Genomic DNA, 16,046 nt, shown 5'->3' on the forward strand with positions numbered 1-16,046 from the left:
CGAGTGAGAGCCCTGCACATGACAGCAACCTGGGACCCCCAGGGCTGCCCTGGGGGTTGCCTCCAGTTCAGAACTGAGGAAGCAGACACTCAGAATAGCAGAGCCTCGGGCTCAGACCCCAGTCTCTCTGACGCCCGACGTCTGGTCTTAGGACCACTGTGTTAGGCACACGCCACGCTGAGGTGTTCTGAGCAGAAGATTATAAAGAGATTAATGATATGATCAGACTTTAGAAAAATCACTCTGTGTGCAGCTCGGAGGATGGATGGGAAGGGGTTGGGACTGCAGACGGAGGCTCCATTTGCCAGACCGGAACTGACAAGAGCCTGACCTGAGGCAGGGGCAGTGGGGCTGAGGAAGGAATTCACAGGGAAGCTGGGCAGGACTCAGTCCCCACGAGGGAATGCGGGAGATGGAACCTTTTCCTGAGTTTCAGGGCACACATTCCAGCAACCGTGTGTGATAACATATTCAGAGTATTGTCAACCAGGGAAGCCTTGGTGTCCGGGCTCTGTCACAAAGGCATGGAGCACCCATGTAGCTGACCATGGTTACTTAGTCTCGGACTTGCCCAGAGGCCAAACTGACACAGTGTAACCAAAGTCCCCACTGTATAACACTTTTAGCATAAGCTGTCTGGCATGGCCAAGGTCCCAGACATACAGATCACTCTTATCAGGAGGGATATTCCAAAGGCTTGGAGGGCATCTCCCAGGAGATGGGCAAGGGTCAGTCTTTGTTCACACGTGCAGGGTTTAAACAAGCCGAGCTGGCTGCATTACCCTTTACTACACACGTACATCCGGCTGCCTGCTTAAGAGTACGTCTTTGAAAAAATCACCTCCTGGGTTTCACCAGAGCGCCCAAATCTACTATCCATCACGTTCCTTAGCTCATGGCGACTTCATCCTAGTAGATCGGACCACAGAACCTGGGGTTGCCCTTGACTTCTCCCCTCACACATCCCAAATCCAACTCCTCAGTCAATCTTACTGATTCTATCCTCAGAGTATTTCCAGTTTCGTACTGCTCCCCTCTACCTCCTCTCCTCCTGCCCTGGTCCAAACCACCACCATCTCCCCCTGGATTGGGCTCCCTGGGTTTACCTGTGCCTGCTCGTCTCCACCAGGCAGCCAGATCAGAAGTCAAAGCATGTTCCTTTGCTCAAAACCCTTTACTAACTTTTAATTTCCCTCAGAGTAAAAACCAAAGCCCTCTGACCCCAAATACCTCCCAGCCCCATTTTGACTTACATCCTGTCCCCTCCACTCATCTGCTCATGTGACTCCACCTACATGGGCCTTCCATGTCACTTGGCCAATAGGGCCAGACACACCTTTGCTTCAGGCTTGTATTTGCTGTTTCCAGAATGTTCTTCTGTTTTTCCTCTGCATTCCCTTCAAGTCCCTTCAAGTCCTGGACTAGCGAAACCCTCTCACTGCTCCCTGTAACAGACAGTGGGAACACCCTCCAGGCTTGCCTCTCCACCATCTTGGAGAATCTTTCTCTGCATCACTTTCGCGTCTGTCACACCACATGCCTGTCGGTTTATGTGCTCTTTGTCTCCACACCCACCCTCTTAGGTGCACTAGACTCCAAGCTCCTGGAGAACAGAAACTTAATTTTTTCCCTCCCTGCTGCATTCCCTGTACTGTTGGCTGGATGAGCATGTAGAGGCAAAGGACCATCTCGATAGGCTTTGTGACAACTGCTCACTCTTGGATAATTTTGATTCTACAAAAGCATGATGATTCGGAAGCGGACAGTTTTTTCTAAATATGTGATAATCACTGTTCCATATGGGCAAATAATTCCCACTTTCAGGATAAAAATAGAAAAGGGTATTTTTCTAATATTTATTTATTTTTGAGAGAGAGAGAGAGAGAGAGAGAGAGAGAGAGAGAGTACGTGAGCATGACTGAGGGAGGAGCAGAGAGAGAGGAAGACAAAGGATCCAAAGTGGGTCCTGCATTGACAGCACAGAGCCTGATGTGGGAGGTTGAACTCACAAACCATGCAATCATGACCTGAGCCGAAGTCGGACACTTAACCAACTGAGCCACGCAGGCATCCCCAAAAAGAATATTTTAAAGCAGATTCTGCAATTTGTAGGTTAGCTCTATGAGGTCAGGGAATGTGTCTGGCACATATTTGGTGCTCACAGATATTCGCTGATTAGCCAAAGAACATTTTCCCCTATTCTTGAGACCCCAAAGTGGCAGCCTAGAGACAAACTTAAGAATAATCTTTCCATTGACTGTTGGGGCTAAATGAGATTTGTATAGGGTAAGTGACCCACCCAAGGTCTCATCACTATCTAGAATTCGGTTTCCCAAGTCCCATCCCATGCTTCTTTCCTGTCCTGGAATTGCCTGTGTCAGCTCCAAGGACCTGAGGAAACCTTTAGAGAACAAGTTCTTGTTCTTGGGAAGGACAAGGGTGTTGGGGTCACATTGTTCGTACCTCATTCTGTAGCAGGAGCTGGATTTGGACCAGTCAGAGCTTGCTTATCTCCCCATACCATTATTAACTAGTTTTGAGGGTTTGGTCAAGTTGCTTAACTTCTGGTCCTCAGTGAACGATTCTGCGAAATGGGTACTTAAATGGGGCTGCCGTGAGGCTTCTGCAATGCGGCTGCATGGCTGTAACCTGCACTACAACTCACAAGCGAGGAAAACATAATGCTTTCATCTTGTCAGTAACTGATCCGGTCTTTCTCATGAGCCCTTCAGTGATCGACTGACAAAAAAAAGAAAAGAAAAGAAAAATTAACTCAAGACCCAATTTTGTTTAAAGTTTAGTCTAACTGGGTACAGAATTCCAGTAGGAGATAATGACAAAATTCTGGAGATGGGGAGTGGTGATGGTCCGACAACATGAATGTCCTTGATGTCACTGAACTGTACACTTAAAAATGGCTAAAATGGTAATTTTCATGTATATTTTACTGCAATAAAAAATTAAAATAGAGGCCCCTGGGTGGCTCAGTGGGTTACTTTCGGCTAGGGTCATGATCTCACAGTCATAGGATGGAGCCCCAGGTCAGGCTCCATGCTGTCAGCGAGGTCCCTGTTTGAGGTTCTCTCTCTCCCGCTGCCCCTTCCCTGCTCACACACGCACTCACACTTCTCTCTTTCTCTCGGAAAAAAAAAAAAAAAAAACTTTTTAAAAAACCCTTAGTCTATTCAGGTAATTCAAATGGTCTGCTCTGGTAATGCTTAGTCACTTCTGGAAAGACGATCAACCCTTCAGGTTTCTCAGCGGGGCCTTGCTTTCCCTCACTAAGGCTGTGTTTGGTTATGTAAGTGGGTGAGTGGGTGGGGGAAACGCTGGAGGAGGCGCCTCGTGCCATCGAGGAAGAGCGAGGGCCTCGGGTGTGACTTCCTTGGCCTCCCTCAGTTCCCGGGGGTCCCTGGAGGCTGCATGCGGGGCTCCCCACCCTGTCTCCTAGCTCCGGGCTGAGGAAACCCCGGATATTGTGACACATCTACCATTTCACTGTGATGTCAGTTGGGAAAGCAGAGTTGTGGCCTAACTGGCAGGGAGCGAACCGTGAGTCACGTGCGGCACTTCCCTCCCGCTCCAGCCTCCGCTGTGGCCAAGCCCTCTCACTCTCTTCACTGCCTGAGGTCTGGCCCTCTCGGGGCACACCTGCCGCTCGGCTGAGGTCCCATCCCCTCTCCTCTCATCACCTGGGCGTCCTCTGTACGGAGCCTTCTTCCCACACTGGTTGTTGACCGACCCGCTGGCTCCCCACCGCACAGGAGGCTCCAAGGTGGCAGACTGAGTTTTCCCAGCCCCTGCGTCCATTCCTGGATCCGCAAACGTCTTTCAAAGAAGCCATCACAGCACCACTGGCTGCTTCCTGTGTGGTGTGCGAGCCCTTTTTAAAGCCCCCATCGGGTGTCACAAGAGAAGCGACAAGGCCCTTCTCTTTACATGTCAAATAAGGTATAAAAGCAACGTATAACATTTCATGAAAAGAAACACCCAGTTGTGGCCCACCTGGGTGGCTCAGTTGGTTGTGTCCAACTCTTGATTTCAGCTGGGTTCACGATCTCCTGGTTTGTGGGTCTGAACCCCGCGTCAGGCTCTGTGCCACCGACAGTGCAGGGCCTGCTTGGGATTCTCTCTGCCCCTCCCCTGCTCATGCTCCCTCAAAATAAATAAACTTAAAAACAATAAAAATGTGACAAAACACAGAGAACCAGAGTTTTTAAAAAGCACAAGAACCATAATTCGTCCTTAGTGAAATAACTCAGTCAAAATGATTCAACAAATTCTATGCGCTCCAAAAAGAAAAATTGGCTCTTAGCCTATCTACTTAATGAAAATTCCTCTGAAAGCCCAGATGTGAACTCCTCCAGCGAAGATCAGGTCCAGGTACTTGTATTTCTTTTTTCTCTTTAAATGTTTATTTATTTTGAGGAGGTGGGGGGGCTGGGGAGAGGCAGAGAGAGAGAGAGGGAAAAAGAACCCCGAGCAGTCTCCTTGCTGTCAGCACAGAGCCCAATCTCATGAAACGTGAGACCATGACCTGAGCTGAAATCAGGAGTCCCAGAAACTAGACTGAGCCCTTTAGGCGCCCCCAGGTGCTTGTATTTCTGTTCACCACTCCCCACCCCCGCCCCCAGCGGCTGAACTCTAAGAAACTGGGTTGTCCACTTACTTGGATTCAGCCACCAGGAAGGATGGGGTCCGTCGGAGGCTGAGGTTGGGACAACTCTTCCTTCCTCTGGACTGGATCCGCTAGCTGGGCCACCCTCCACCCCAGCTCCAAGGGCCCCCTAGTCCTTCCCTCCTTTGAGGCTCCACCTGCTTCAGGGGGCGGCAGTAACAACTTCCTGCTGTGGCTAATATGCCTTAAACCTGTGAGAAGCCCCACAGTCAACCCCTTCATCTTCGGCTCATTAAATACTGGAATTAGATTCTGCTGTCTGCAGGGACCCCAACTATTAAGTCCATAGGAAGGAACCCTTGTCTGAACTTGCAGAGGACGAAGATGTCCTAAGGTGCAGGTCACTGATGTCCGTGCATCGCGTTAGCACCGGTGTTCTATTGGTATAATTAGAAAATAATAGGACTCAGTTTGTAAAGCAACGGCCTGGAACTCGCACCTCCAAATTTTATTGCCTCCTTGAAGTCGACACTTTAGGATGCTTTAACACCTGTTTTGGCAATGGCCAACATGTTAAAATATTCTGAGGTTGCTTTTTAAGATTTCTGTTAGTGTTCATAACCCATGGTTTTGAATGATGTTGGAAAACGGTCCTTCTTTGATGACAGATTTGATTCGGATCAACAGGCAGTATCAATGTACTTGAAAACTAGCAATGATTTCATTAGGCTTCTATGCAAATTCCATTAATTATCCTCAAAATGTCTTTTATAGCTTATTTTTCCAATCAAGTTTCCTAGATTGCCTTTGGTTGTCTCTTTAAGTATTTTTAGGGATACAGAGATGTGAGTTTATGTACATAACTGGGCGATCCAGTGCCTCGTGTAATATATTTATCATGTCAGTGAATCAGATGGGCCTTTAGTGAAGGCTAAGAATGTTCCTAGCATTGCAAAGGACACAGTGTGGATACGGAAGAGGAGAGGAGTCCGTCACTCAGAAGGGCCATTAAATTGGTATAAGCAATCAGCATTTTCCTTCTTCATGTTAGGGCACCCAGAAAATCCTATTTCCACAGTGTGCAGAGGTAAACACAGAAATCCCTCATCCTGAGGACTGGGGGACCTCCATTTATAGTACATCTTGAAAATGTTGGGACCAAAAGTATGGCAACTTTATGGGTTCCTACTTTGTGTCCCAGGGTATTCTTATTTCAAATCTTTATCACTTTAGGTAACGTGGTGTGTTTCTTCCTCAAAAGAACCTAGTTTACAGTCTTACTCTGTCCCTTTCAGCAGCTGCTAATACCCAGTAACCTGGAAAAACAAAGACAAAGTTGGCCTTTTTCCATGTTGTTTATTCCCAGTCAATTAGCTACATGAGGGGGATGAACAAATTAGTAGGAGCTTTGTGTGGATAATGAGGTATGGGTGGGAAGGTGGGATTTAAACAGAAAGTAATATTATACACAACTAGACAGAAGAGTTACAGACACTCTTAAAAAAAAAAAAGCATCCTCTGAGGGTAACAGAGGAAGATAAAACCATCAAGAGTAAAACAAATTAGCGACTTTTTATCATTGCATAACCCAAATAGAAGACCCAGAAAGTGGTTTGCATTTTCTGTCATGATTTATACATACTTATGTGATACATATTTCCCACACAGGAAAATAAAGACTAACACCAAGTAACAGATTCATACATGCAGAGGGAAGTTGAGCGCATGAAAATAGCTATCATCTGGTAGCAAAAATAGATTTATGTTGATGTTAATATCAAAATTAAAGACATTCAAATAAATTATGCCAATACATTGGAACTGTTAACATCATAAGAACAAATTGATTGCTCCTACTCATAACTTAAAAAAAAAAAGGTCTGAAAAAATTCTACAATAGTTTGAGGGCATGAAAGAACTTCTAGAATATGTTAGTAGGCCTACAATAAAACTCAACAGCCAAATAAAACCTTTAAGATTTTTCTTTTAGGGTTGACACTGTTAATAGTAGAATAAGACCGCTCATCATGTATCTGGAAAATACAGATAAGGAAAAATACTTGAAGCTCAAGAAAATGATTTACTGGAAGTAATGAAAAATAGAATATGAGAAAGGCAGCAGCTCATATGAAATAAACAGACAAGATTTTTTGAGTGTGTATGTTTTTCACTTCCAGAGAGTCCCATGGGAAGCACACAACGACTGTGGGCTATTTGGGTACTTACTTGATAGATAACTGGACCGTTGTCCTAAAGTGAACTCCGTTTAATTCAGTACCAGAACCAGCCTGACTTCTGGGAGGCGAACCGCATGGAGAGCCCTCCTGTGATTTTGCCTGTTACATTTGACTCCAGGAAATACCAGACCACGGGTTGGGGCCTGTAGAGGGAAGCCACGTGCTCTCTGGCTACCCTAGAGATTGCTGGTTTCGTCCTGAATGGATCGCCTGGTGCAAAGTCCCATTCCCAAGAGTATCTGTGTAATTCGCCATAAATGTGGGATAGAATAGTCAGGAATAAAATGGAGCATCATAGATGACGTGGTGACTGGAATGATTTAATTAGGATTTTCAAAGTTCAGAAAGTCAAATTCTACCTCAATTCTTCCTAAAGAATGCCACGTGTGTTTTCTTTATCTTAAAAATATAAAATGCCCTTGAGCTGCAAATGACATGGGAAAGTGCTTTTGAGGATAGAGAGTGAAGGAAAAAAGAAGCCATTTCCCCCTCAAGGTGGTTTTAAGATTATAACAGTATGTATGACTAAGCTGTTTAAATTTCACAAAAGCCCTTTATAGATGCTGGTACTGACTAGTAGCTTCTTAAATTTGCATGCAGTTCTCTACCATATTCTAATTCACCCCCACTTCCAGCTCAAATAAGATGACTGCAAAGGTGGTATTTGGTCCATTTTTCCTTGTGACTCCAATATAAAACATAAGATCAATGGAAATAACAGTACTGGGACAATTTAAAAATTTCCAAATACTGTATGATGAAGCTACACCCATTCAGGCTGCACATCTTGCTTTTGTTGTTGTTTCTTTTTTGAGTCGGCCTCTGGAAGAGGCCTATTTAGTAGTCGATTTGGCTAAAATTCTCCATTTTCCTTCACATTGTAAAAACTAAATTTGTTTTCCCCTGGAGTATCCTTAAATCTATAGCCTGCTTCTTCCTCTCTGTGAGCAGAATTTGGATTCATGCGTGAAGAGAAAAGAACAGAACACGCACCAAAGTATCTGATTCTGTCCTTTACCTGCTTAGAAATGGAAATGATATTCACATTGTCTTCATCTTGACTTCTTGATAAAATGGAATGAATGAATGTAATATTTAAGGAGTCATTTATTGTTTTAAAATGCTAATCACCTGCAGATTCCAAAAGGCTACAACTCACTTTCAATAACTCCATTTTGAAAGTGCCATGCTGTCTGACTAGTTGGTTATTTGGTGTGAACTGAAAAAAATCATGTGTTCTTTTTTCCCTGTTATTTATTCTACTTTTTATTCACAGAATTCTACATGCTCTGAACTTATCTAAATATCTGTGTTTTCTGGAGACAGCTGTGTAACACACCATTATACTTGATATTCCATAGGACTGTTATGGACAATAGAGTAAAAGGCTTAAAAATCAGGCTTTGGTTTTAATGTAATCTGGGCAGAAGTTGGAACTGCTTGGGTAACACACTTCAACTACTGCACAAATTCTATTTTTGTACTTTAAAAAGACAAAGTTTCCCCTTTCAGTAGTTATAATCTATATTATTCAAGACTGCTGCAAAACTCACAAAAGAGTGAAATGAGTAAGAAGAAAGTGTAGGAAAGAGATAAGAAGACAAAGCTTCATCAGGACACAACACAAAGGAAGAACATCAATTCTCTACATTTGTCTATAAGGCAGATGGTCAAACTTTTTATACAAGATCTAAAATACGGTGTTATTAAGAGGTAGAAATTACCAAAACAGTATTTAAAAAAAAAAACTTGCTGAGTTCTTGAAAACAATCAGTTATTTTGCTCAACTTTTAGAAAGCCAAACTGCTGTGTGGAATGCACTGCATGTTCTCAGCTAACCTGGAACACTCCATCCTCCACAGAAATACAGGAGGAGTAGGGGGCGGGGAATCTAGGCGTGGGGCTGGCGGGGAAGCAGAAAATAGTTTCTTAACTTGTCAAGAATTCAGTTCTCAAGAGAAATCTCCTGCTGTGTCTCTGGGATGCCATTATAGCGTTTAATTAATGGGCATATCTCAGATTAATGACAATTTCTGAGTGACAGGTACAGTTTTGCACATAAGGCAATAAAACTCCAGCGATGGATGAGCTCAAATGCTCTTCCTCTCCAGGAAGGTGCCGTATTTATGTTATATAAAAACATACACTCCACTCATCTCCCACCACCCTCCCAACCACCGAAATGCAAATGCCAGTCTTCCTTTGTCTCCAGCACCAGCAGAATTGTTCTGGATGAGCAATCCAAGAGCTGTCAGAGGCAAAAAGATATCTGAGCTACCAAATTAAACTTGGGTAGCTTACGCATGAGTGGCTAACCCCGGGTATTCTTATTTCTTAATGCACCTGGGAGAGATACAATTTTTTTCTCCTGGGTAATTTTATAAGGCATAAATTTAATTTGAATTTTCCGAACCTTTGGAAAATTAGTGTTAAAGCTTCTTTTTTAACCCACACGTTAACATTCAATCTTTCCTTTTTATTAAATAGCTTATATATAAAATGAAATATCAAGATATTCTACATTCATATAAACAATCGTGATAACATTTGAAATTATAAAGGAAACTACTGAAGAAAAGACATACTTAAATACTTACAATGCTAAGCTAAGCACAGGGGATCATTCTAGGTAATTTCTTTTAAATATATAGACACAGGTTGTGGCTTCAGAAAGCAAGCACGGGAGAAGTACAGGTGGGTCATTGTTCCTTCCCTTCTCACCACAAGACAGGATGGTCCAGTTTGGAGAAACCAAAGTCTTTTCTAAGTTCCAAGTAGGTGCCATTGCTCACCCAAGAGTCATCACTGGATTTCCTGCGAGGGAGAAAAGAATTTCTTGACGGCTACTGAACACATCCTTGTATTCTCTCCTTCCCTTTCCCTCCTTGCTCCCTCCCAACCCTGGGCCAGGCTATCATTCTTGGAGGCAAACAAGGTCCCTGACAGTCTCATATGGGAACCGTGAGGGGAGAGGAAGCCCGGAGGCCATCTTGTCACTTCTGACTTTGACTTCTCAAACTTAGAAGAAAAATGGTACGTTTGACAGAAGCATGGATAAGGGAAGAGTTTGCCATATATAAAACATGGCTAAGATGACAGCCACACCTTGGGTGTGACTATGTAAAAGCTACAAATCAACTCGGTTGTTCAATGAAGTGATAAGTTAAATTGGAAGACATTAAGAGTCAGGAGAGAATAGCCTGGGTTCACCATTCTTTGAATAGAAAATATATTAAATAGATAAAAACTCAAAAGGTACAAAAAGGTAGATAGCTAAAAAGTTTCTTCCTATTCCTGTCTCCCAGATTTCCAGTCCTTTCTTCAGAGGCAATGATGATCTGATAAGCTTCATTCTTTCAGAGACACGTCATGCATGTTCACACATGCATGCCTGCACATACGTACTCCACTCCTTTCCCAGTTTTTACACAGTGACAGCATTGTATGGTGTCCTACCTCTTGAGTTTTTGACATAACAATATGTATTGGAGATCATTTTCTGTTGTCAGAGTAAGGTCAGTGAGCTACAGCCCAAGGGTCAAATGCAGGCTTCTACCTATCTTTGTAATACTATTTTTTAAAAAATTGAAGCATAATTAACATAAAATGTTGTAATTGTTTGAGGTGTACAATCCATTATTCAGCAATTCTGTACACAGCATTACGTCAGTGGTCACCATGATAAGTGTAGTCACTGTGCCCGGACATCATTACAATATAATGGACTATATTCCCTATGTTGTGTTTTTTATCTCTGTGACGTATTTATCTTGTAACTAGATTGCCTTTAATCTTAATCCCTTTTTATTAGAGTACCACCATGCCCATTGTCAGTTAATATAAAAGAAGGGGTAAGGGGCTAATGATCTCTGAGGCCCCTTCTAGATCTTAAAGTCTATTTTTAACAAGCCTTTAATGTAAAATTATTATAAAGTTAATAGTAAATGTTCCAAATCCTAATAGAAGTGTCTTGTAATTTCTGCAATTCCAGAATTAGACCACTTGCGGGGCACCTGGGTGGCTCAGTCCGTTGAGCACCCAACTCTTGATTTCGGCTAAGGCCACGATCCCAGGGTCATAAGATGGAGCCCAGCATTGGGCTCTGTGCTGAGCGTAAAGTCTGCTTGAGATTCGCTCTCTCTCTCCCTCTCTCTCTGCACCTGTCCCCAACTTGCACTCTCTCTCAAAAAAAAAAAACCCTTTTTTTAATTAAAAAAAAAAAAAAAGATTTGACCACTTGGAATATCCATTTTCCAGGAGAGGTTTCTGCACTCTGATGTAAGAAAAACACCAAGAAGGCTCTCATTGGGGGAGGGGACCGCCCTGTTCACTTGCTTCATAGCGGAAGCCTCCGTGTCACCAGAACCTACCCACCAACGCCTCACACGATGTGCGCACACACCTGAAAAACCGCGGCTGGTGTTCCACGTTATTTTCTTCCAAGACCCACCGCCTTTCTCTCTGTAGCTGTTCAATCCTCTGCTTTTGTATTTCGGCTTCTTCCAAGTTCCCTTCTTCTAGGAACCTGAGGCATTAAGGGAAAACATAAAGCAACACAAATTCCAAGAGTGCTGTAATCATTACTTCTAGGATTATGTATCTGGGACTAGGTATTCAAAACGCTTCCCTATAGATAAGAACCCCCTTCAACCTTTAAAACAGTATTTTGAGGTAGTTAGGGAAGAAATTATCATTATTATTTTAAATAATTATTTTTGAGAGAGGGACCAAGAGCAAGTGGGGGAGGGCAGGGAGAGAGGGGGACAGAGGATCCAAAGTAGGCTCTGCGCTGACAGTGGTGAACCCGGTGTGTGGCTCAAACTCATGAACCAGGAGATCATGACCTGAGCCAAAATCAGATGGTCAACTGACTGAGCCACCCAGATGCCCCAAGATATTATTTTTTGAAGTGGTGACATATATGTGGCTCAAAGAGTCAGATTATAACAAGGAATTTGTCCCTTTCATCTCTGTTTCTGATCCCACCTGTCTCCTCATCACGCCTTTTGCCTGTCGCCTCAGAGTATATCCAAGTTTTGAATCTTGCTACCTGATAGGTTAAGAATTAGTAGGTCAACATGGTTTTTAAAAATATGCATTTCTTGGGGCGTCTGGGTGGCTCAGTCAGTTAAATGTCCGGCGTCAGCTGAGGTCATAATCTCACGGTTCATGAGTTCGAGTCCTCCGTCGGGCTCTGTGCAGACAGCTCAGAGCCTGGAGCCTGCTTCACATTCTGTGTCTCCCTCTCTCTCTGCCCCTCCCCTGCTTGCACTGTCTCTGTCTCTCTCTCAAAAATAAATAAAAAACATTTTTAAAAAGTTTTAAATGCATTTCTTGGGGCACCTGGGTGGCTCAGTTGGTTAAGCATCCAACTCTTGACTTCAGCTCAGGTCTTGATCTCATAGTTCATGAGTTCAAGCCCCACATCAGGCTCCATGCTGATGGTGCAGAGCCTGCTTGGGACTCTCCCTCCCTTTTCTCTCTCTCTCTGCCCCTCCCCTGCTTGCTATTTCTCCCCCCAAAATAAACATTTAAAAAATTTTTGAAAATATGCATTCCTTTCAGTGAGACTAAGCATCTTTTCCTGTATTTAAGGGATAGCTGCATTTCCTACTTTGTGAACAGTTCATTTTCCTATGTCTATTTTTTTAATGAGTTAATCTTGATTTCTGGAATCAATTCATGAAATGAGTTGCAAATATAGATTTCCCAGTTTGTCATTTATCTTCTTGACTCTGGGTAAAAAATATTTTTTTACTTTGCCAAGAAGAAGGTTTTTATTTTTTTAAATAAAGTCAAATATATAATTTTTCTTTTTCCCTCTGGGTTTTGAGTTGGTAAGGGACAGAGAGAGAGGGAGACACAGAATCCAAAGCAGGCTCCAGGTTCTGAGCTGTCAGCACAGAGCCCCAAACTCAAACCCACGAACCGTGAGATCATGACCTGAGCTGAAGTCAGACGCTCAACTGACTGAGTCACCCAGGTGCCCCTTGGGTTTTGAGTCTTCATTAGGCCCAAGAGCAGAAATAATTATTTCCATTTTACCGAATAGGAAACTGAGACTAAGAAAACATACACAGCTTGCTGCCAGCAATCCTAGAATAAGAAGTTAGGTTTCTGTGCACCAAAATAATTTAAATCTGAGGTGTAAGGGACTTGGGTCTTTTTCATTCTTTCAATTATACAGTGAGTTCTATATTGTTGTAGGCAGGAAAACTCTTAAAAATAAACACCTTTGAGGGATATTTCCATAGAAATAAGGCTTTACTGAAGAATAAAGGCCAGGCCACACACAGAATTAAGCTGGTCTCCGTTCCTTCCACGACTTGATTGTTTTCGTCCTCCTAGACCTCTACTCCTCATGACATTGTCTCTCTCGAGCTCCTCTGATGGCCTGGGACTCATTAATAAGACTTTTTATACAGAGTTTTACATCTCTGGAGATAAAAGATCTTAAGAAAGTCCTTACCTTTGGTCTGGTCTAAATCGAGTGTCAGTAGGTGGTAATAAAGACTTGGAAAGTGGGTCCATTTCGTTTAATTCTAGGGCAAACTGGGTGAAGCCATAATATTGCTCATAGCCTTTTGGCATGGGATCTAAAAGAGAAGAAATCATTCATTTCTAACTTCCCTTTCATTTACATTACATTTTAATTCCTTCACCTTTTTCATCTCAGACCAGCTATTACTTCTTCTCTCTCTGCTCGAAATTCTTCCATTTCTATTAAAACATCCTGGCTAACAAACAGGTATTCAATGTTCCTCTATAAATCTTTTTCTCTATAAGTTTTCTTCTATGTACAAGCATAAGACCTCTTTTATGTGGTCAGATAGGGAATTTATGTAATGCCATGAAGTTTTCACACTGTGGAAGCTATAAAAATAATTTGTGACAAAAATAGACATGTTAAAAAGAACTCTGGGTCCATGTTTTCCTGACTAGCAAGCCTCTTACTCTGGAGAATCCATTTTTCATTGAAGAAATGTCAAATCCTCCTGGAACTCTGTCTGGTACCTAAAATAGTGTTGAACCCATAGCAAGTGGTCAATGTTCTCCTTTTCTTCCATTCCTGCCCTTCTCTTTATCAAGTCTTGTCCCTCCAAATCTTACACATTTAAATTTAAGACTAACTCAGCGGAAGCCAGGAATAGACATGGGATGAGACCGGCAGGAGCGCAGCTGGGCGGATGTAAAGGGACCGAGTGAAGCAAGGCTGTTGGACTACTGGCAGTTTACAGGACGGGAGCATCAAGTTACCCAGCTGCAAACCTGTGTTATCCCTCCAGGAAAGGAAAGAATGAGTGGAAGGTGAATCAGAGATCATCAGGGCTACCACTGCCGCCACAGGTCCAGAGTACACAAGCCTGGTGGGGGCGGCTGCACCCTTCAAAGGGTGGGGCCCCTGCCACAGTTTCGTCCCGCCAGGCTGCCACCACCCAAAGCCTTGGGCCTTGGGAGCAGGGCCACTGCCCTGGTGGATCCAAGGAGGGCAGGGCACCAAGCCAAAACCATCACCTGCTGTCTTAGGATCCAATGGCATGTGCTTTACTTGGTTTTGGCCTCACCTGGGACTCATCGCTCCTTTTTTCTTTCTTATTTCTCCTTTTTGGAGTGGGAATGTCTATCCTCCAAGTGTCCTGCCATTGTATTTTAGAAGCACAGTTTGGTTTCATGGGTTCACAGCTGGAGAAGATAAATTATACTTCCAGTCTCACCCATACCTCATTTAGATGATATTTAGCGAAGACTATGCATTTTACTCTTTAGAGTTGAAGCTGGAATGAGTGAAGACCTTGGGGGCGGTTGGGAGGCAGTAACTATATTTTGATGTAAGAAGGTGTGGCTTGGTGGGGGCAGCAGCAGTGTTATGAGCTGAATATCTGTGTCTTTCCAAAATGTGTATGTTGAAGCCCTGCCCCTGGTATTGCCATGTGGAGAAGCAGCCTAAGGAAGTAATTAAGGTTGAATGAGGTCGCAAGGTGCGGCCCTGATGTGGCGGCTGTGTGCAAGCTAAGACGAGGCTCTCACCAGAACCAGAACTTGCCAGCACCTTCATCTTTGCTTTCCCAGCCCTAGAACTGTAAGAAAACACATTTCTGCTTAAACCACCTAGTCTGTGGTAATTGTTACAGCAGCCCAAGCAGACTGATGTAAGTGTATTGCCCTAACTTGAATCCCAGCTATAAATCAAGCTTAAAACACTGAGTTGACATATCAGGTAAATCAAATGTAGGCTGATAACATCCACTCCTAGCCTTAGGTGGAGCTGCTCTTGCAGACCCAGTTTCTAAAGCTTCAGGAGTCCTTCCTGTCCAATTTTAAGTCTAATCCTTCGTCTATCCTACTCATAAGCTTCCTACTGGGCCTTGCAAAATCCAGCCCAGTCTTCCAACCACTGGAGTAAAGACAGTGGTTCTTCCTGAAGACAGACCAGGGACACTCATGGTCAAGGCAGAAACAAAGTCAACGAGCAACAATTACAAGCATAACAGCTCACATGTGTGCTTTGTCAAGGTGCTACTTCAACATCCAGAGGGGATGGCGGTTCTCATCTCTGATCTATGCTTTGAGCAAAGGACAGTGAGTGTCTTTCTGAACTTCTGAAGCTAGGAAGGTAGCCACTGGTGCCAATTCATTGTGGCTTCATGGCTGCCTCCGTAACAGGGGACAACATATGGCTGTTACCCAGTGAAAGAGACATTGTTGGTTGCTTACCTACAGTCATTTCCCTTTCTTACTTGCTAATGGGAAACGGCTTTGCCCATGTGGCATTGTGTCCTCCCTAGGGGCTGAATCTAAGCCCATCTGAATCTCTCCTACCTATCCAGTTGCCCATGACTAGGTCAAGGATGAATGTGGACCCACTTGAGGATGACAAAAACTTAATGACACATTTGCTGGAGGATCCTAGTATTTCATTCTTGAAAAAAGACAGGCCCAAGAACGGAAAGCTCTTTTGTCCTCCCCTCTCCCCTGCTTAGTGATATGATATTAAATCATGATAAATGTTTGACATCCATGAGGGAAAACATCACAGCTACACTGGGAGTGACAGAATATGTCCTCAATGGTCTGCGCTCTTGACACAAGTAAGTTGCCTGTATTAACAAACAAGGGCCCACCCGACCCCTTCCTTGTTACGGAACAGCACACGTCCTGATGACTTAAGTCACTATTAGAATGGCTTCGTT

The 16,046-nt window shown here is 43.6% G+C and overlaps 1 protein-coding gene across 6 annotated transcripts in view; it reads right to left on the reverse strand.

Moving 5' to 3' along the window:
* Positions 1-5,954: 5,954 nt before the first annotated feature.
* The window catches only part of OSBPL3 (oxysterol binding protein like 3), a 175,579-nt gene continuing 165,487 nt past the window's right edge, over positions 5,955-16,046 (reverse strand). For 5 of the 6 annotated variants that reach the window (XM_029930393.1, XM_029930381.1, XM_029930388.1 and 2 more), the window contains 3 exons: positions 13,325-13,451; positions 11,258-11,380; positions 9,311-9,669 (listed from right to left, as the gene is read on the reverse strand). In XM_029930393.1, the coding sequence (XP_029786253.1) occupies positions 9,573-9,669; positions 11,258-11,380; positions 13,325-13,451 (347 nt within the window). In that variant the 3' untranslated portion in view covers positions 9,311-9,572. Of the gene's footprint in view, positions 9,104-9,310; positions 9,670-11,257; positions 11,381-13,324; positions 13,452-16,046 lie in introns of those variants that run through there. The other variant, XR_003905087.1, reaches the window with a different exon arrangement.

The sequence above is a fragment of the Suricata suricatta genome, chromosome 2, assembly GCF_006229205.1.
Source record: "Suricata suricatta isolate VVHF042 chromosome 2, meerkat_22Aug2017_6uvM2_HiC, whole genome shotgun sequence".
NCBI lineage: Eukaryota > Metazoa > Chordata > Mammalia > Carnivora > Herpestidae > Suricata > Suricata suricatta.